The sequence below is a fragment of the Corvus cornix genome, chromosome 3 (assembly GCF_000738735.6).
Source record: "Corvus cornix cornix isolate S_Up_H32 chromosome 3, ASM73873v5, whole genome shotgun sequence".
Classification (NCBI taxonomy): Eukaryota; Metazoa; Chordata; class Aves; order Passeriformes; family Corvidae; genus Corvus; species Corvus cornix.
Window position 1 is genome coordinate 35,246,631 of NC_047056.1, and position 22,713 is coordinate 35,269,343.

Below are 22,713 nucleotides of genomic sequence, written 5' to 3' on the forward strand. Positions count from 1 at the left end.
CTAGGAAAGTGATTCAGGCAGTGATACAGCTGCATTGAAGGTCCAGGAATGATATGGTTGTATGTAATACATTCTGAAGTGTCATGGAATGTAAAAAGGATACTCCCTTTCCACTTCTCCCATGGCAGCCAATGTGACTACCATTATCATGTGTAGTTGTGTTGCGTTGCATTATTCATGAGGAACCGGTTGAAATGCATCTGAAGTGAAAGCAAAGGATGTCATGTCATGCTTCTATGCTGTAAAAGCAGACTGTGCATCCTTGTACTGAACCCTCAGAAATCCGTGACTTCTGAAGCCTTACCCTGTGCCGAGCCACTGTGTTTCATGAGAAATGCAAACACTGACTTGCTCCTGCACCATTAGATGCATAAGTATTTATTTAGATCTTGCCCTCAACTGTACATTGTATTAGTTGAAAAGCCAGCCATTTTACTAGCTGAAATATGTCAGGGTGAAACTTAACACACTTAATATACTTTGTTAACTTACTCTACTAGAAAGTTTTATTCACCTAGTTTCATTACAGTTTCAAAACCTTTGGTTTTGTAGTCTACAAAGGCAGTAGTACGCTATTACAGATATGTCAGGGTCTGCAACCATGGCAGGGTTTCTGCTACATTCTTATAGAAAAGTGGTACCTCTCAGATGCTTCTATATACAAATTCAGTGCATGAGAAAATTCTTTGAAGACTTGTAAGCAAAGGTTGTTTGGGTGAAATTTTGCTGATAAGAAATTGGAACATCTTTATGAGTTCTTGAAGACACTGATTTTTCAAACTATTTAAAGCTTAAAGCTTCTATGATAGACAAAAAAAAGAGTTTAGAATAAAAGCTTATAATAAACTGTTCATGAAATATACATGTTAATTATTGGAATCACTGTAGGATGTGAAAAAAAACCCTAGAAGTTCAGTGGCAAATGTTTGCAGTCTTATTTTTTAGGACAATAGTGCAGCTAATCTGGGAGTTATCTTTTAAAGAAATGAAGAATCCAGTTACAGGCTGTTCTGTAACCTCAGAATATTTCGTTTGTTCCAGTCTGTAAGTTTGTCTCAATACTTTTTCCAGTTTGAGAAACCTGTTTAAATCTGAAAGAAAGTAGGAACTTTTTTTCCTTTTTCAAATATTTTTCATTTCTTATTTGTCTTCATCTCTCTCCTGTGAGAAAACTGGGGGAGAGATGTGACTGTTCCACCTGCAGAAGAGGAGACTCAGGGAAGATCTTGTCAGTTCATATGAGTACCTGAAGGGAGTGTAAAAGCAGAGCCAGGTTCTTTTCAGTGGTGCCCAGTGACAGGACCAGAGCAGCAAGAGGCACAAATAGAAACACAAGAGCTTCCCTCTGAACATCAGGCACTTTTTCACAATGGGGGTAACTGAGCACTGACACAGTTTTCCCAGAGAGGTAGTGGAGATATTGAAAAACTACCTGGGCATAGTCCTGGGCAGCCAGATCTACATGGCCTGGCTTGCGAACCTCCTGTAGGTAGGTCCTGTCCTACCTCTGTAGCTGTTTTGTGATTTATCTAATAATGTAATAATGAAGAGAAAAAAAATCCGTTTGAGTAGTCTTAACTTGGGGTTTGTTGTTAAAAAAGACAGAGTGCTGCTTTTCAATATTAGTGAGCCATGTACTATCACACTGTAACCACTGCAGTGGAGATATGCAGAGCAGATGTAATTCTGAGACTGATGTCTCATGGTGACTAAGTCAGTTATTGCTATGTACCACTGAGGATCAAGCTTGGAAAATGTAGGACCAGAAGAGAAAAAATGGGCCTTTGAAGGTTATGAGCTCTTGTAAGAACGGTAGGTAGCATTGCCAAGCTGCTTTAGCAGTTCAGTAAGTAGCTGTGATAGTGTTGATATTGCAGTGAAGTTTAATCAGTAATCAGGGATATCATACTGCATAATTTGCAGCCTGATAACATTCTGTTCATCCTGCTTGCTCAGTCAGAAAGTAGCTCATTTCTTAAAGAGGGAACCATGTTTTATTCTGCACTTTCTTAGCACAATTATGAAAAAGCATAGCAGATACGTAATACCTGAGCTGGTACTGTTTGTTACATGGAAGATTTAGTACCAAATAAGAGATAGATGTGTTTCAGCTTTCCTGAGTATGACTTATAAAATTAAATACAGATATTTGTTGCTTTCTAAAAACTGTTGGTCAGTCTTTCTTGTTAATTAGAATTCTTCATCTCACTAATGCAGAAAGATTTGTTAATTTGCATTTCATTTTTGCCATATATAAATATACAAACAAGACAACCTAATAGAATAGTCTTTAAAAATGTGCTTTACACATGCACACATAAATCTATAGTGTATTTTTTTTTAAATATCCTATAAACCAAGTATTTTGCTGTTTAAACAGACTTTAATTAGTTAAAAATTAAACAATGAATTTTTTACTATTTTAAAAGCTGTGGGAAATATATATTCTTCATAACTAGGATATTTCTATTAACTGATATTCACAGTTGTAATGATTGTTTAAAGTTGTCTAACTTCCATAAATTTTTTTGTTAACTAATATCAGTTCAGTTGGTTCCTGAGTCAATAATTTTAAAAAGTGAATCTTAAAGAGAAAGGCAGGCTTTTTGTAATGTTACCTAGCAAGCGTGCATTCTTTGGATAATTTTTGTGACTTATAAGGCTGATGCATAAGTGGTTGCTTATGAGGAAGTAATTTGCAAACAGCTTCTAAAACACGACTAAAAGAAATTTTCTTCTTCCCTTCCTCTGTAGTGTTCAGTGTGGATTGCAGCACAGTCGAATGTCCCCCTGTTCAGCAAGTTGTTTGTCCCCTGGATAGCTATGAAACCCAAGTCAGGCTGACGGCTGATGGCTGCTGCACCCTGCCCACAAGGTTGGTGTCTCGATGGCTCAGTGTCTTTAACTTGTTCTTGACAATTCGAGTATTGTAAATGCAGGATAAGAATGCGAACTTCTGTGACAATAAATGCTGATTCAGAATAAAAGCTACATGAAGTAGGTTGTATCAGTCTGATGGAAATACAGAATCTTTTATTTTTAAGGTAGAAAAAAAATCTTCACAGTGCAAATGCATGAAGTTGGTTTTTGCTACAATTATTTGAGTTCATGTCTCTAGATTGACTTTCAGTTAATTCAAATGATTTTGCAAAAGTTAATTTTTGAAGGTGTTGGATGGGAAGGAGTTAAGTGATGGAGATTACAGAAGACATGCTAGAGAAAAATCTCATCTAGTTAAAGGAGAAAAAAATCTAATTTTTTGTTATGTGGAAGACCACTGTAAAAAGTTTAGAGGTGAAACTCTCTGGAACTGTAGGGGTACAGGAGTTTCAAGTACTTGCTTCCATTTTACTTCTGTTGTTGTTCAACTAGGTATAACTTACTGTGATTTTAAAAAATAAGAGAGTTTCAGAGTTGGTTTTGTTCCACAATTATGCACTATTTTAGTTTGTGTTTTTACAACAAATTTCCCAAAACCTGGTTCATGAATATGCCAAATAAATACATAATCAAGCAAAAATGAACATAAATGAAAACATTTTACACCAAAAAGAAAATTTTTCTTGTAAATGTAACTAGTTGGCTTACTTAGTGGAAGGTCTTTGCACCCATAGAATATTGTCGTATTCTCAGCCCCTTGTGTAAAGTAGTAAAAAACTTGCAAAGAGTTCAGAAAGTAGAAGATGGCAAAGGTTGTATAATCAGGGTTGTTCTCTTTTGGGTACCCTTTGGGTGTGCATTTACTGTGGCATCTTTTTTAAAACCATTGTTTCCATGATGTATGAAGGTCTCTTATTGCATGGAGAGTCAAAAATGTATTTATTTAATAAAACTAAGGCAGAAAAAGAGATATGGAAAATATCATTTAATGCACTAATCCTGACTCTTAAAATTTGAAAGTGTATTTCTAAACTTGACAGGTTTTATTTGTAATTGTAGAATTACAGACTACTGAGAGTAGTCTGATTCTTATTATCCTTTCTCAGTGAACGCTACAAATGTTATTTAGTTCAGAGTTGTTTTCTTTTATTTTCCTGTTTCCTGAATTTTGTATACCAGAACATGGTATGGATTCTCAGTATCCTCCCTTTATTCTCAGACATATTTTCTGTAAAATCCCTAGGAATTGCAATGAGAGCTGACTTGGCTGGCTGGGACTGTGCAGGGGTTTGTAGATTTTATACAGTCATCATACTGCCATTGGTGCAAATACAGCTCCACATGTTCAAGGCAACTAGAATAAAATGCTGCTAAGGACTGTATTCAGAAAGATAGATGATAAAGTCAAAGAAGCAGTCTCAGATTCATATTTCACAAATTTAGAGTTCAGATTAACACTTAGTAATCTTGAAACGATAGAAAGATTAATGGTACATTTTTACTCTCAAATTTGTTCCAGCTTGTTGGATGAAGAAGTGATACATAAGCCAAATTATTTTTGTATCACAAAAGTAAAATTATGTTCTATTTTTATGCAGTCTAATATGTGGTTTGATTTTTCTAGTGCTTGGGTTAAGGGAATGAAAAATATCCATTTTATTCTTTGTCAGTGATAACTTCAGTGTTCCTTCTATCAGGAAATATAGAGTACCAAGAAAAGAAATCTTCATTTACTTCAGAAAAATTACCAGTTCAAAATATCTTCTATTTCTAGTACACATGTGGGAACTGACCTTAAATAAAACACCTAGAGCAGCAAACATGTTTTTGAAAGAATCTTTTTATTTTGTTGAGAATGTTTAAAAATAAAGTCAGTTGGTTTGCTGTGTGTTAACTGATGCCTGAAGCGTCCTTGTCCATGCGTGTGGGAAGTCAGTGATGAAACCAGTATTCTCCTGTGCACAAAGATCCCAATTGTACAAGCAGGCTTACAGCATGTGAATTACTAGATAATTGTGAATTCCTGAAACCTCTTTGAAATCAGTTGTTGTGCATTCCTGGGATCAGAGTTTAACTAGAGATCAGAGCTGGGATAGATGAGTACTTAGCCCCTGGAGTCTTAGGATCTGATCTTATGATTGGAGGGGGTGTTGTGTTAATAGCTCTGCCCTCCTTGATGTACAAAACTGCAAAATACCTCCACAATTAGCAGAACCTAATATGTCTTCAGGCAGGTAGAAACAATTGTAGGTGTCTTGTACTCCTCCATTATTTTTTAATTTCGTGGCTCAGTCTATGTTGCTGTATGTAGTTATTATGTGGGTTGCTATTTGGATTGCCTCAAATCAGCCAAAACAATAATACACTTTTTAATGGAGTAGGTGAGAAGGAAAGAAGAAAAACTGAATCTGGCAGCAATATGTTCATATAGATGCTTTACATGTTGTGTGCTTGCTAGAAATATATTTAGTTATTTTGATTTTAATATACTACTGTGCTTCTTAAGGAAGACAGCTCCATAGTCATCATTCATGTGCTGTAAGTAAAGATTTTACTTGAAGGGGGGAATAAAGAAATATAGACATGGGGATAATAGAAAAGAAAGCTTTAAAAAAGGTTAGAGGGAAGAGAACTGCATGTATGTAAAGAGAGCAGAAAGGGAAACAAAGTGCAGTTACTTGGAGCATGAAAATCGAGCCATTTGGATTCAGGTTCAGTGTTTCATCAGATTTGAGGAGAAGTTGGAGCTTTATATTTGAAGGGTGTCTGTGAGACTTGCATGTCAAAATTATAGAAAAAAAGTGCATATTTATGGATAAATGGGTCTACACTAGGAAAATGGGATGGTTTTTCTTAATTTCAAAATTTCTTAATAAAATATTAAGAATGATGAAATATAAACATTGCCTTGTCTGAGGTTCAGTTTAGGATCACCTAATTGCATATCATATCTCTTTTTAATTGTTAGAATTAATTCAAAAGAAGTGGCACTGTATTGTTTTAGTGTACATTTGAGAATAATTTATTAAAAGCAGAGACATTGTTCCATAAGGTCATGGACTTTAGACTTTAGACCATCATTTCGACTTTATGAATTATGTTTTTAAGACTATTAACTCTTTGAAGAAATTATGATCATCTGTTTCATTTATTGCCACTAAAATAAAAGCCTAATACCAGCAGAATCAGAAAGCAATTAAAGGAGAGTACCATGGTTAAGGACAGATGATGTGTCACTGAGCTGGTTAACAAGTAGTTGATAATTTTACATACAGTAGGAGCAGATTGACTTCTGTCTCACATCTTGTTCTTGGCCTGTTTTTTGTATGTAATATACTAGGAAAATGAAGATACTTAAATCTGATGTTAAATTGGCATTTGTTTGTGAGCTTACTCTTGAATGCGTATTCGTAACAATGAAAACTCCTCCAGCAATGCCAGGGGAAAAGTGGGAATAGTAAACATCTGATACCATAAATTCTTGTTCTTGCACTCAGAGATTACATTTAGTGTCACACTGATTTCTAATGCAGTGGTTCAAACAAAACAGAACATACTGATTTGGCATCGACATCAAAATACCAGTTGCTTTAGCTTTCATCAGACTGTTATGAGATGATTACCTTAAATTTCCAGCTATTATGTTAGGAAAGCTAAATGTTTGGAAAACAGGAAAACAGCTATTATGTTAGCAAAGATTTAGAACAGTCTGTCTCTGGTCTTGGTAGAGATGCTTGCTTCTCCAAGGAGGTTGTTGAACAAAAAATGTATTAGAGCTCTTACAGAAAACTTAACCACAGGGGTTTTTTAATGTAAATTTGTTGTCTTCTATTACAAAGTTGAATGAAGAGATTATCAATATCAACGTTACAGAATCTGATATCTTCATATGTTTCCAGTTTTTCTGTTGTGAATGAAGTTCCTTCAAATTTTCAGATTCCTTTGGGAATTTATTTTTAAGTGTAAAAATCTTTATCAAAATCTGTTTAATTTTTTTATCTGTGAAAAATGGAACAGGACAGGGATTATCAATGGCTTATATTTCTATTGCTCACATAGTTTTGAACATGTTTCATAAGATTTTTACAGCAAAGTAAATGACCTGTTTGGATAGCTTCGCACCATATATTTTTGGATTATCTTTTCCTCTTTGTGACTGTTGTCACAATAATTTGGAAGTTTAGTCTTTAATAGGTCTGTAGTTTTATACCCCTGCTTCTGTGCTGTTATCTGTTACAGATTAAGTAATTTCAAGATTCATTCAGTGCTCTGTTCTCAGGGATATTTCACACACACACTCCTCCCCCCACCCCAGCTATTCTTGGTCAGTCTTCCAATAAAATCAGATAACCAAGAAAATTCCATAGAGAACAACAAGATGTTAGTACCATGCCAATATTAAAAAGAACAAAAACTAAGTAATTAAATCTAGTTGTCTTGTTATCAGTTCTGAGAAAAATAGTAGGAAAACTGATAGGGGTTTGAATTAAGGATTAAAGGATGTAACTATAGCTAGAAGCAACCAATGTTGCTGAAATCTGATTTTGTCTTCTGAATATACTAAGCTTGCCTTAAAAACTGGGCCATTAGAGTGCTTTCCTTTTCAATTTCTGTCTTCCATTGTCACTAGTCCTTTTTTTGTATTGGATTCTAGCTTTAAACAAAACAAAAATAACTAGGACTTTTTAATTAATATTGTCTCACAGAGTTTACTTTGTAAAACTGAAAGGTATCCTCTTCCCCAAACTACTTAACATTGAAGGACATTCCCCACACCTCCCTCAGATTTTGGGAGTGACAGTCTGAATGAGTCAGTATCATTGTCCTTTAGCTCCTGAGAGGAACTCCAGCAGCATATGCATGCTGGCTTGACTATCTTGCTGATAATATAGGATATAGTCGTATTCTTCTGGGAGGAGAGAAGCATCCAGGAGTATGTTCACTAAATCCCAGTAATAAGTTTGCTTGGCATACTTTTTTAAAAAGCTCACACCATAATCCTGAATATATTCTAGATTTGAAAAAATTCAGAAATAATTGATATGTTTGTGTATCAAAATTTCCAGTACTTTATTTTCTACCTGAGTCCTAGCTTTAAAAAAAGCTGTTTCAAGAATGATGTGGTGTGATGAGGAGAAGAAAAAGCAGTTGTAAATTAAGTATAACAGGAGCAGATAAATTTCATATGCCAAAAAAGGGATTAAAAGCTTTTTACAGATGCAGTCTTGCAGGATTGGAGCCCAAAAGGGCTTGATGTTTGAGTGAATGAAGACGCTTTGAATTGGACTATTTCACTATCACCTAGTTACAGATAGCTGAATGGCATTACAAATGCAAACCTCTCAGTTGGTTCAAGTAGCATGAAGGAGTAGGATTATGGTTGTATTGTTTAGAAGAAAACTCCTGAAAAAATTTCGCAAAGGAATTAGTCATAGAATTCCTTTTTCCTTGTTTAATGGTCTTTTCCCTGTCATTTTTCTCTTGTGTGTGGCTGAAATGTCTCAATCTGGGGCTGCTGTGAATGGCAGTGCCACCATTTGGTCTGCAGTATGGTAAAGAAGTGAAATGTGCTTGGTCAGCAAATCCAAGTGTTAAGTCTCTGGATGATAAAATATTGTTTTACCTTTTAATCACCTACTCAGCCCCATTGGAGGGTCAGAGGGGCAATTAATATCTGCATTAAAGCTTTACTTAGAAAACAGCCCAGTTCTTTCCCCCCACCCCAAATTGTTAAATACTTTCACTTTTATACAGCTCATGAAAATGAGAAATACCTTGATGTAGTAGGAAATAGTTTTTTAGATAAGGCTTAATTTAAGCTATATCTGGATAGAAATTGAATATAACTTAGAACTAGACTAGATTTTTCTATCATATTTAGTTACCTTTCAATGTGCGAAATAGTCAGAAGAAGAGTAAATCTACAAAAATGTACTTCACTTTAAGAATCTTCTTAAGAGAATGCTCTTTTTTATTCGTCCTGTATGTCCATATTTTTAACATGAGTGTGCTTTATTTAGCAGTTCTAAAGGCATTTAGGCTAAGTAGTGATCTAGATTAGTGATCTAGATCTAAAATTTATATATACCATTGGTGGATTGGTTTTGATTCCAAAGGAAGACATTACCTATTTTGTTACTTTTAATCTTTTATTTCTAATAAAAACTTGTGTTGTCTTAGGCACAATATAGATGCCACTTGAGAAATTCACCCTTAGCTGTTCATTTGTATTTTTCAGAAAACCTGTAAATATGTTATGTAGATATGTCAACCATGCTGTCTTTTCACGTAAATGAATTGAAACAGAGGTCCTGTGGCAGACGATTATGCAAAAATCACACCTCTTTAGAGGTCATTTAAATTGTTGTAGGATTAGTGTAGTGATAGGGTGAGGGATTTTAAATGGAAAGAGGATAGATTTAGATTAGATATTAGGAAGACCTTTTTCACTATCAGAGTGGTGAAATACTGGAACAAGTTTCCCAGAGAACAAGTAGATGCTCCATCCCTGGAAGTGTTCAAGGCCAGTTTGGATGTGGCTTTGATCAGCCTGGTCTAGTGGAAGATGCCCGTACACATGGCACCTGTTCTATAATTCCATTATTTTTTTTCCCCCTAGATGACTTTGTCCAGTAAGCAATTGCTTTTAATGTACTTTATCTGCTTTTAGGGCACTTGGACATGTTGTTATTGTATCATGTATTGCATCCACAACCTGTCACAGCATTAGACCTACCAGCCAGTATTGTGTACTTCATCTTAACACCAGTGTCTAGGCAATCCAGTGCCAGCAACATGAAAATCAGCACAGTTCTTTTCCTCTCATTCTATGGCAGCCACCAGGATCATATCTGGGAAGTCTATTGTTGTAAGTTCCCTTTTAAGCTATTATCAAATATATTTGCATTGTATTTGAGAGCGCCCTTACACAACTAGCTGGATGTTTTTATTCTGACAGCACCTGTAGAGGTGGCCTCTGAGTCCCTGATTAACTTTGCACCTATCCCATTTAATAGGAAGGGTATTGTGTACCCGCTCTGTTCATTCTTCTTTGCTTTTTGGCTGTTTCAGATCTTCTCTATGTCATTCCTTGTGTTTCTCACATTTGTCTAGATTTTCTTAGGTCTTCCTGTCTGTGGAAGACCTTAATTTTATGATAAATTGTTTTGGTGTTCCATACAGCATTCACCACTTTGATTTCTTCAACCTTCTTTAGAGCACAGTCGTGGTTTTCCAGCAAGAGTAGCTTTTTCATTTTCCTCTGTACCAGTCACCTGTCTTAAGCAACTTTTGCTGATACAGAGGTCTCCCTTGTATTTGTTCTAGAATTTTAGATCCTTCTCCTCCACCCATCTCATCCTCAAGAATTGGTATCCAGGACAAAGTGGTTGTGAATCCCAATTTTTGTTAAAGGAAGGTTCAGCTGGAACTGGTAAGACCAATCATGGATCCAAGACCTGTATCTTCCTGAGACTTCTATTGAGGGATTGACTCCTGAGTAACCTGGGTAGCTGGATCAAAGGTCCAACAAAAGCATGTTAAGAACTCTGCAGAAGCTTTGTTATGCCTTCAGTTCTGTCATCAGCTTCTTAGAAACTCTGGTTTCTAACCATCCTGGCCAACTTGCTCAGGTTGTTCCTCATGCACTTCAACTCTAGCAGACCACTTTGCTTTCTCAAGTGCATCAGTACCATGGTGGTGTAACACTTGATGTTGAATTGGAGACTCTGTTCCTGATCGAAGAGGCAGGTTTATATTGAAGGAAAGCTCTACATTAATGACAGCTGAACCCATCCCATGTCCAGGTTTGTAGCAGGCTTTTGTTTAATGGTTGATGAATAGAACACTGCAATTTTTTGAAGTTTCATAGTATCTGGAAGTAGGTGTTTAGACATTTGCATTTTGGTCTTTAAAATTAAATCCTCGGAAGTTAGGAATTGGTGAATATTTTTCCCAGGAAAACTATTTTGCTTCATTCAGGTCTGCTGAGATATTCAATCCTTCTTACAGACTGCACTGTACTTAATATCCACAAAGAGCGAGGATAACAGGGCATGTGTGTAACCTTTATAAGGTGACCCATGTTTCATGTCTATCTTCTCCGGGTGTCTTCCAGGAAAGGTAGTGAATTGCTGAACTCAGAGTTCAAGCATTCTCCTTCTTCCCTACTACTGCTGCCTCGGGAATCCCTGTGTGTTCTCAACGTGATGGTAGTTATTGCTGCCTTGGCGTTCAGCCTCACCATGTGGGTTGTTTTGGCAAGCAACCATATTTTCCTGAAGTACACAAATGAGGAGAAGATGATATGTTGGTTGGTTGCTTGTTTCTTTAAAGCTGTCTCAATAAAACTTGAACAGAAGCTCTTGAAACATGAAACATTTCTGGAGCCTGATGGCTGACTTCTGAGTGTCAGAGACCTCAGAAAAGGAGAGGAAACATGAGAACGTTTGCAGAAGAAATAGCACGTATATCTTTTGCAGAAGAAGTTGTAAGACAATACAGAGGTCCCTGCTTGCATCTTTTGTAAGATCAGCTTTTTGTGTCTGTATGATGGGTTAAAAACACATCTGTGGTCTTCCACCAACTTCTAGGAAATACTGAATTGGAAAACCTGAAAACAATGCCACCTTAAAGGAAGAAGCACATTTCCCAAGAGCAAAACAAAAAAAGCCATTTGCACTGGTGGTGGATGTATTGATGATAGCTATGCAAGCAGTTTCCTTTTGATGGAAAAGTATTTGTAGTACTTTAATCTGATCATGTGCTGAGTTAATGGTATATTTACTCCTCCACTGTGAAACTTTTAAAGAAATTTTAAGCCAGATAAATTGAAGTGACTCCTAATTGTATCTGCTTTTAGGTGGTGTTTTATACTTGAAATTAGAATGAGGTTGTCGTGTCTGCAGAATTTGGGTTTGTTTCCATTCTTTATAAGCAAGCTGGTGTTTGAACTCTTTCAGCTTATAATAAGCTGGTAGATATGTCTTTCTGTTTCAGTTTTTGTTTTCACATGTTGGTCTAACAATTAGCATGTACCTTGATCACACTGAGTATTGCTTTTCCTCTTTCTCCTGAGACTTTCCCACTGTGTTTTGTTTCATTTATTCTACTTAATCAGCTATTACCTTGTTTGGAAATTGAATAAGTGATTTAGTAGAGAATAATGTCTGACTGTTGTCTTGAGGCTTGCAACTGCACAGATGTCTAGTGAGACCCATATACATAATAAAGCAATAGAATTATAGTTTGGATGCTTGCATTTTAAGAGGGAAGTAGATACGAGAACTTCCCAGCAGCTTCCAATGGTACTTGGAGCAGATGATAATATCAACATTACTGAAGTCATATGAAGAGTGTGAAGTTATATTTCCTCTAGAAAATAGCAGGAAACATCATGTCAGAATTCAGCAGCCACAAATTCTGCTTCTTTCTTCCTTCTCAAAATATTGAATAATTAAAAAGTGGAACCGAAGGTTGTGGACCATTTTAATATAAAACGTAATTTCTCACTGCTGTTCTTTGAAATGTCATTGGTGAATTTCAGTCTGGTTTCTGCAAAAGCATTACAGTTCTTGCATGCATGGTTTCTACCACATGGAAAGGGTCTTATTAATTGAGTTAAGTTGTTTGGTCTCAAAAACACTTAGATTTTGCAGCAAACTTCGAGCCTCATTTTTATTCAAGGTCGGATTGAACGGGACTCTGAGCAACCTGATCTTATTGAAAATGTCCCTGATCATTGCCAGGGTGGGAGTGGACTAGACGACATTTAAGGGTTCCTTTCCAACCCAAACCATTCTATAAATATCTTTCCTAAACTTGTACAGAATTGCCTTCAGGGATTTGAGAACGGTGTTTAATAGCATGAATGGCATGGAAAAACTAAACATGAAATAATTATTAGGGTGGCTTTTTTTTTTCTTGCAAAGAGGAGAAAGTGGACATGAAATTAAACAGTCAACTAAATTAAACAATAAGGAATTTGTGGGGGGTTGTGAGGGTTTTCACTTTTTCTTTGTTATTTAGGGGTTATTTCCTTATGGCAAAGCCATCTCTGATGGCTTAGTTGTAGGGAGATGTCATTCAGGAGTAAGAAAGTTTGGAATTACAGGAATATGGAAGTTAATGAATTACTTATAAAGCTATTATCTCTGAGTGGTTTTTGACCTGAAGTCCTTAGGAATAGTGTTTTATTTGTAAGAGGATCAGATATTTATAATTCCTCATTAAACAGTGGTGGAATAAGAAAATAAATAGCTTTTCGTAATATCAGAAAACTGACATTTGTATAACATCTTAACTAGTACCTTATTTTTGGTTTTGAAATGTTTGTTATATTATGAAGGGTGAAGCAGATAAACCTAAAAAAGAGTAACTGAGGTACACAGTGGTAAAAACCACAGAGACCTTCAACAGAAAAAAAGCACTAGCTGGTATGGCAAAATATGAGAAAAATACAGGGTTGAACTAGTTTACACTGTATTTTGTTTCCTATACTGATGAATTCAAAAGGGTCTATACATGCATCTGTGTACTTGGAAAAAGCCAGTGCACTTAAAAAGTCAGTGCACTTGGCCACTGGTTGTATGCCTACTGCATCTAAGGCATCACTCTTTTGTAACTATCCTCTTCTTCTGTCTTGGCCCTCAGGCAAACAGACAAATTAATTTAATATTAGTCAAAGGATGAAATGAAGTTTTTTAGTCAGATGAATTCTTTAGATCCTAATCAGCCTTGGAAAGCTGGTAATCTGCTTGGTGTGAATGCTGATTTTTATGACATCTTCCCTTGCTTAGCATCTGTTTGCTATTTCCTAATGCTAATAATATGCAAAAGATGCACAAAAAAAAGTTCCCTTTCACAGTATCTTTAATTAAAAGCTTGATAATTGCCTTTTGTAGTATTTAAAAGTCCCACGTGTATGAGGAATAATGGAAAAGTTCCCTATTATGTTGTGTGTCTCTAACAATATCCAGATTTTAAAAAGGAATTCTTACTTGGGAGCACACTAGCTTTGATTTCTTGAGAAGTAAACCCCCCAGAAAATTAAAATAGAAAGAACTTCCATGTGAGTCAGTTTACATAGCAGTGATGTAAAACTTCTGAGCATTTGCAAACAGTCTCATAAAAAGTGTTATATGCAGCTTCCACAATTTTTCTGTCATCTCTCTCTAGAGGTTTATTGTTGATCTTTGAAATAAAATACTGAAAGATTTCCATGAAAAAAATAGTATTTTCATTACTGACTTTCTGAATATCTTTAAAACCAAAAATGCATGAAATAGTGATACTGAATTTCTGAACAAAAGCTCTCCAGTCTGTGTGGCTGAAGATTTAGGGAAATTCTGGTTGAAATTCCTGTATGGTGGTGTCCCAATGGCTTTGGCTTTGCCTGCAGCATCACTTTCTGTGTAGGACTGGAATTTGTTTTCCAAGACTAGCATTTGTTTGATTCCTTAAGCTATAGCTTGACCAGTTAAAGCTCATCATCCTGTCTGCTTAACTCACATTGTGGATTCAGGTGTGAATAACATGGAAATAATTCTTCAATAATTTCATGAGATTGCTATGTCAATATTTAATTTTGCTGTATGATCATCACTTATACCATGTGCTTTACGGTAGCTGGGGTCTTGCTGTTAAACTCTTTGCTACTGTCAAGCTTTGATAATGCTGGACATTCTGTTCTGGAAATTCATTATTTCACAGTATCCTTAAGTGCTTATATTATTAACACATCTGTGGAAGTTTTGTCTGCTACATTTGAATAGTATAAGTGTTAATAATGTTAAAGCAAATTGTACTAGATTGCTGCAAGGGAAAAAAAAAAAAAGGACTGTGATAAAATCTCCACAGGAATGCAATGTATGTTTCAGGAATGCTTTTCTCTAGTCTCAGTGCTTTAGACTTTAATTTTGTTTTGATCCTCAAAATAAATATCCTTCTCATCAATACACCCCTGCCTCAACCCTCCCATTCACTAGTACTAAATCTTTTTTTCCAAGGTGCCTGTTCTTATTTTCATTGCCATTATGCCTTGTGCCTGGAGAACTCTTTTGATCCTACCATCAAAACAGCTTTTCAGAGGCTAAGCAAGCCCTTCTCTCTTTAAATCTGTTTAATAACAGAAGTAAATGAACCAAGATAATTGGATTTGAAGTAAAAGTTGTCATTTACAAGTATTCCATTTGATTTTTTTTATCTTTTTCCTTTTTGCACTTTTGGAGACATAAAGGAGAAAGCGAAGTGATTATATTAAAAAAAACCCCAAACAACAAAAACTAGAACAAAACAACCCTACCAACAACACCCCTCAAACATAAACTAAACTGATAATGAACTTACTTATCTTCTGAAGACCTTAAAAACTGAATTTAAAAATCAGGCCATTTATATTACTGAAGGAGTTGCCTTCCTCAATTTATAAAGCATTGGTTAATGTACATCATCTCATTTCTGTTTCTTTGTATACTGACGTTTGCCTTGCTCAGTTGTTGAAATTTCTAGGATTACTGTTGTTGGGTGGGTTTTTCTTGGGGGTTGGTAGTGGTTGGGTTGGGGTTTTTTGTTTGTTTCATTTGGTTTTTTAGCCTGAAGAACTGGAAGCAATTCCTTCTATTAGTCAGGTTGATTCTGTATTTGCAAAATTTTAGTGCAGAGAACCTCTTCCTTGGGATTCCTGGTTCCTTCTAGGCCATGCCACCACCTTTTCAGGTGCCATAACGTCTCTTGCATAACTGAGTCTTCTTTTTTTTCTTTCTGGCCCCTCTTGTAAGGTAACATTGTACTCTCCTACACGACTGTTCTTCCTTGTTAAAAGGACATGTTCTTGGCTTGACTTGAGTGCTGTTATGGTAATAACATGCCAAGAGGCTTGTTTCCTTACAGCCTTTGCTAATAAGGTGTGTCAGGGGCAGATACTGAGTGCCAGCTTCCCGGTACCTCAAGTACTGCCGTCCCTTTAATGCTAGAACTGGTGGATGCCACAGTGCTATTTGGTGTTGCAGTGGTGCCACTGCAGGTTGTGTGAAGGGAGAAGGTCCCCTATGGTGCAGTCTTCTCTCTGGGAAGGTTTCCTTGTAGCAACTTCTGCTGTGACTGTTTTCCTTAGGCAAGCTACAGTTACAGGGGGAGCAGCTCAGAACCAGCGTGGGGCCTTAGTGAACAGCAGTCTGAGCAGCTGAATTTTATAGAAATTAGTCTGAGAGGGACTGTGGCCGCTGTCAGCAGGCTTAACTCAAACTGTCCTGCTAAACTTCTTCAAACTTAATGTTCCATTAGCAAGGGTAAGATATACACAGGTGGATAGATGCCTGTGGCAGAGCACAGACCTGGGCTGCAACTTCACTTCTGTCTGTCCCTCTGCTCCAAGAAGCACTTCAGAAAAATCTAGTTCTATAAGGCTCATCTTGCTCTCTTGCTGAGAATGGGTTCACTTATTCCAAATTTCCAGATGTTGTTTTGGCAGCGTGACAGCCATGCTCAGCTACCAGAATTCCTCGGGTTTCTTTCTGACAGACTTCTGTCTCCAAAACAATGTTTTCCATGCTAATAACCTGGACAATGGTCAAAGGTTTTCCTAGCAGAACTGGCTGAAAAGAATGCAGACTATTTAAAAGTCCATCTGAGATCATTTGCTACTTTGACATTCTCCTATGCATGGATTATTTTTTAACCAAATGGGAAGTCAATTTATAAAATTTTGGAGTGTCAAGGTTTTGTTTGCTTACTCTGTGATTATGCGAAACTTTCATTACTCTGAATAGGAGGGAGTCTTTTCTGCAGAAAAGAATGTTGGCTCCCACCAATCTTTTAAATATCTCTTTCATCCCTATTTATGGGAGATTGTCCTATCTTAAGCTATTTGAAGTGGTGGTTCATAGTTTCTTGTTGTTCAGTCTTGTGTTTTGGGTTTGGTTTTTTTTTTTTTTAAGCTGTTGACTGGGAAAAAATGTGAGAGGGAAAGTACAAGTTATTAATCTAAGCATTTAATACTGCAATTCTTATCAGTTACAAGGAATGTGAGACAGAAAGAAGGTACTTCTGAGAAAGCTTGTTGTGAAGGCAGTAGAACTAAGAGTGGTAATTTCAGCTCATGAGACTTGGAAAATCAAGGTCCACAACTATTTTCATATTGTGTGACATTTTCTCTGAATTTTCAGGAAGTTTGATCTACCTATTTTCCCAGAGGTCATCTGGATGTTGAATGTAGGCTTATTGAAGTGAAACTTCAGCTTTTATTTAGGCTTTTAATACCACTTTGAGATTGTGTCTGTACTTTTGTTATAAATGTTTTAAAAGATTTTTTTTCCTTTTTCATTAGTAATATGTAGGTACTTATTTCTGGGTTTCATTCTTTTCAGAAAGGAAAAGCATCTTTCAAAGCAGTCTGCTACATGGGTTGAGGTACAAATTCCATGAACCTGACAGTGCTAATTTTTCATTGATTACTAGAGGTCATCTTTTTTCTTCCCTCCCACCATCTTCCTGCACTATTGGGTCAGCAAAAGTGAGAGATATTAGTAATTCTGTAAAATTATTTACAGAGTCATCTTAAAGGGAAACAGCTGTCACAAATCCTTTAGATTTTTTGATCACACGTAGTAGAAGCCAGGATGCCTTTTCTTCCTTCTACATCTCTGAAGGCAAACAGCATACAGTAAAGAAAATAATTGGATTCCCTCTTTGTATTTACAAATAAGTTGAGAAGAAAATGTCACAAGCAAATGTGTGATAATTAAAACTTTGGTTTCTATACTCTTACTTTTGTGTTTAGTCCATTATCCTTTACTGTTATGGGAAGCATAGTATTATTAAAAAACAAACAAACAAAAAAACCCAAACCCTGAAATGCCTGCTTTAAAGCTGTTACTGTAGCATACATCTGCACATGAAGTTAAATTGCTTCGCTTTATCTTAATGTATTTAACATTGTTCATGAAATGGACTTCTTTATCTCTTTACAGTAACATGCTTCTGTAATGCAGTATTTTAAAAATTCTTTTCAAGTAGTTTAATAGAGGTTCTTTGAGATTCCTTGACTTGTATTTCTTGCAAACTTCCTTTTGAGTGATACCTTACACTGGAGAATACAACAATTTTATCTAAAACTGATGAGGTTAAAGGGAGGGATATTAAAAACCTGTCTGTTGAGAGGTGGTTCTTCCTCATTCATTGGATGCTGATCTGAGATGAAATGGCTGTTGGGCAATTAAGGAGACATGCATGGTAGAGGAGAACCAAACTTCCTGGGTTTTGAGCATAAAGAATAAGCAAATGCATTAAGGGCTGATGCTGCTTCTTACTAACAGGTGGTTTGATGTGGGGGTTTTCTTGGGATACTTAAAATATTTGAAATAGTTATTAACAAGTAGAGTTCTTATTTCTTTAACTCATAATTACAGGAACTTCTATTATAGAATCATTGCTGCTTATCCCTATGATGTGCCCATTGTTCAGGGCTAGAACTCTGTTAAATGGAAACTTACCGAAAGTAGTAAGTGTTTTGACTTTTAAACTGTTAGTTAATCATGAAGCAAAGAATCTGGAAGCAAACATGACTATTGTTTATCCACATTTTATATCTCCCAGTTTGTTAGGCTGTTTTCTCAAATAAGCAAATAAAAACTACTTACATGGAGAAAGTAGTCCTTTTAGAATGATCCTAAGCTAACCACAGTATGTACTATACCTAGCCTCCCATATTATTTGGCGTCACATGTAATTGGTTGCTCCTTCTGCAAACTGCAGCACCATCAACACCAGAAGAGAACTTGGAATTATTTTCGTTTGCCTTAGATTTAATGAATCTGGTCTTCCTTTCTCTTTAGTTTTTCCCAACATTACACTGGATATAATGTGGTTGCCTAATGAGAGAACACCCTTCTGATGAATGGATGCAATTTCTGCTATTAGCGTTTCACCAATTTTCATTATTCAAGACAAAATTGGAGGAGAAGCCTTACTCTGCAAGTCTGGAGAACACAGTTATTGCAGTTTTCAAATTTTTATGCAGAGCAGAAGAGCACCATTGGTGTTGCACACTAACACCTTTTTGTTTCCTTGACAGCCAGCAGCGTTTGGATGGTTAAAAAGAACCCTTCAGGTTGATAAACCATCTTGGTTGTTAATAAAAGATGATTCTAAGACATGAATACGCCAAAGCTGTAACTTGTGCTCTTTCTGTTTTTCTTTTGCTTATTCTTTCACCTTGTATGTAGCTTCATTTATTTATGGGGTTTTCCTTGCTCTTCTTTGGTTTCAGATGCGAGTGTCTCACTGGTTTATGTGGTTTCCCCATGTGCGAGGCAGGCTCCGTTCCCCAGATAGTCTCACGTGGAGATGGAACACCTGGCAAGTGCTGTGATGTCTTTGAATGTGTCAATGGTATGTGAAACTTTCTCTTGCACCTGAAGAAGAGGGTTTTATGTGTCTCTGGGAGATGCTGGGCATTTGGTTATTTTTATTATGTTGTCAAGATCTAAGAGAATTCATTTTCTTGAAGTTCACTCAGTAAGAAGGAACTGGAAGTTTAGGTGAAGATACTGACATGGGAAACTGTCAGTTTGAAGTTGTCAGCTGCTTTAGTTTCTGAAGCACTTTTCTCTGTGACAGGCAATCACAGGTTTAGCAAGACTCCCTCACTGTATGTTTTTCAGGTAGTCTTTTGCCATTAGCAAACACTAGAGGCCTTCTAGAAGTGAAATTTTGTTAATCATTGCAACTGCTTGTGGCAGCACTAAGTGCGTTTAGATGATGGGGTTTGCTTTAAGAATCAATTGCGGAGTAATTTTTAACACGAGTGTACAACCTTTAGAAATTAGAAGACACTGTAGGAATGTATTTATTCTCATTCTTTGCTTCCCAGTCTAAAAATTCAGAAAATACTTTAAAACCTTGAATTTGTCATGCAAGTGACTCTATCTCAGGACTGTTCTATATATAGAACTGTTTATAGGTGCTGTATGTGGTGAGTTGTGAAGAAACAATATTTGGTTGTTGGTAAGGAGAAAAATGCTCTTGAAGCATTGCGTAATAATTTCTGAGCATAAAAAATTACAAACTGTTGCAGTATTTATTAATTATTCAGCAATATTTGATCTTGTTTAGTGTTACAACTGTCATTGCAAATGGAGAGAGGGAGAGATTTCCCCAGGAGAAGGTTTGTGTTATTTACACATAGCAATATTTTAAAAACACAAATGCTGATTGAAAAATAATAGTATGTATAATGGGATATTATATATAAAAATTAAGTTTTCCCATGCAAATAAAGGAATTTGTATCAGGAAGAGTCACAGATTCTTTATTCTCAGAGTAATTCTTTCACTATCTGGGTAAGATTGTATAAATGCAACTTATCTACTTTTTGATTATGTACACTAAAGTAATACTCATCTTTGTTTCATATTTGTTTCATTCTGTTAAAGTATCATTTCTGAATCTGATTTAACTGTGTGAGACACCTCAATGCAATATTTAATTCAGGATTTACTTTAGTAGTTTGAGCAAGAAATACAAAGCCAATTTCCAACATGATGTCTCAAAGGTACAATGCACTGTGCTAATTGCTTCTCTTCAGTCTGCATGTTATTTGTGGATACTGCTGACAAAACTGTTGCAGTACATATATTGCAGCAGGTGTGAGATGGAGCTGCTTTCAATGGCCCACTTTTTTTTGTGGCTTCTTCATGTCCTATTTCCAAGTAGAAGTTAGATTCATTTTTCATTGGCAACTGAATTTAGACTGTCTTTAGCACTGTTGCCCTGGGCATCACTGCCTTATTGTGCACTGTAGCTCGCTCCAAAGATCCAAGCTGCTTTTGGATCAAGATTCCTTTTTGCCTCTCAGGCTTTCCATACTTTAGTAGCCTAGACTACAGAGTAAATTGGAAGAAAAAATAGGAGTCTTTGAAGGGAAGATGATGCCACAGAGGGAAGCAGAAAGGCCAGATTGGAGAAAAATGAAGGGTTTTAGGTCTGTCTTGTATATGTCCTTAAAAATCAGTTTTAATATATTCCAGGCCAGTGTCAAAATTATCTTTAATAAGGTCCTCTTTAAAAAAAAGAAAATATTTCTGACAAAACTGGTCAGAAAAGTTAAATACTTCTTTTAGAAAAACACATTTGTCATTATGTTTCTTAATGCTACAATCAAATTTTAAAAAATAATGCTGTATGACGTGACTTTAAAGTGCTTCAAGCAAACTTCCAGGTGCAGTTGTTAATGATGCTTCATTTGGGAAGTAGGAAATAGTTATAAACCTGAAGATGATAAGTATTTTTAATAACAATCTGTGAGCAATTGTGAAACTACTCATGAGTGTGTGACGTCTGGATTGTGTGGCATATCATTGGTATAGAAGACAGAATTGTCTTAGAACATGATCTGCATTGCTTTATAATTTGGGGTTTTTCAAATGCGTTTTAGCATGTTTAGGTGGTTTTTATTTCAGGGACAACTACTACAAACAAAAACTCTAAAACCTCTAAATTTATTCTGACAAGAACTTCTAGATAAATGTTTAATGCAATGACAAACTGACGTGTGTGTGTGTGTGTGTGTGTGTGTGTGTAGTAAATCCCTACCATTACTTTTGTCAGTTTAAAAGGAAGAGGAGGGGGGAATGTTCTTAGTGAAACTGATAATTGAATTTAATATCCAGTTCTGGTTTTTTAATGTATTTTGAAATACCTACAAGTGCAGAGGAGATACAATTGATATCAGTAACAGATGGAGAAAATATCATACAGTGATAGGCTTAGATCAATTTCTTTGCTTCATTAAAAAAATTGCCTTCAAAGTAAGAAGAGTCAAATCTGTAAGATCTAGGACAAGCTGTTCTCAGCAGTGAGGGTGGCTAGCTGTTGGCACAAACTGCGGGGAGGATGCTGAATTCCTTATCTTCATCCTTTCCAATTAGGATTAGATGCCTTTTTAAAGCATGTGTTTTTATCAAATGTAATTTAATGAGTTTATAGATGGTAAGTGGGGAAGTTGTATAATCAGCATTACCAACAAGTTTCATTAGTTACTTTTGTGTTTGAAAACCTCTGAAAACAAGCAAGAGGATGGAATAAAAAAGAAATGTGCATACTCACATTAGTATCATTTTCCTGCTATTATAACAACTATTGAATGAAATAATTAAAGAATTAAATAATTCCTTTGGCAGTGGGGGGAGCAGTCAGGAAGAATACTGATCAGCATTACCTTAAAAGAAGGGTATCATTACAAATTAGCGTATGTAGACTGCAAAAAATCTAATTTGTATATTTAGGTAACCCTAATTATGGTCAGAGTGTTAAAGCAGGCCAGACTTCTGCAATACTTATTGCAATTTTGTGCTAATGTCATAGATACAGAATTATATGTTCAGAGTATGGGTTGGTTGGCTTTATTGTGTAGGAAAGAGCTCTGCTGTAGTTGTAGAATAACAGTGGCCAATGTTGTGGGGATAGTAATAATGGCAGCAAAATACTCTGCAGTATTTTCTCTTTGTTGTTTCTCAACAGTTTTGGGACAGATCAGGTATCCTTTTGCACATGTTTTTCCTGGATTTAATATAGAATTGATTTAGAAGCTCTGCGATATATATGTATATTTTGTGTGGTTATCTTTGTTACTGATACACACTGTCTCAAACTAGCTTTTAGTTAGTCTGTCTAAGAAAAGCATATTAATCTGTGGCAAAAGAAACTTCTGCAGTAGTTACTTCTTTTGCAGACTGTGATGTTTGATGTTGTTGCTGTTTGATTATAAATACAGCATTAAGTCAATACACTCACCTTTATTTTCCTGCTTCATATTTATATTAGGTGTGTCCTTATGCT

The 22,713-nt window shown here is 36.0% G+C and overlaps 1 protein-coding gene across 3 annotated transcripts in view; it reads left to right on the top strand.

The window, feature by feature from the left end:
• CRIM1 (cysteine rich transmembrane BMP regulator 1) overlaps positions 1–22,713 on the top strand; it is a 175,625-nt gene that overhangs the window by 87,776 nt on the left and 65,136 nt on the right. For all 3 annotated transcript variants that reach the window (XM_039568479.1, XM_039568481.1, XM_039568480.1), the window contains exons 4-5: positions 2,755–2,875; positions 19,145–19,266. In XM_039568479.1, the coding sequence (XP_039424413.1) occupies positions 2,755–2,875; positions 19,145–19,266 (243 nt within the window). The remainder of the gene's footprint in view (positions 1–2,754; positions 2,876–19,144; positions 19,267–22,713) is intronic.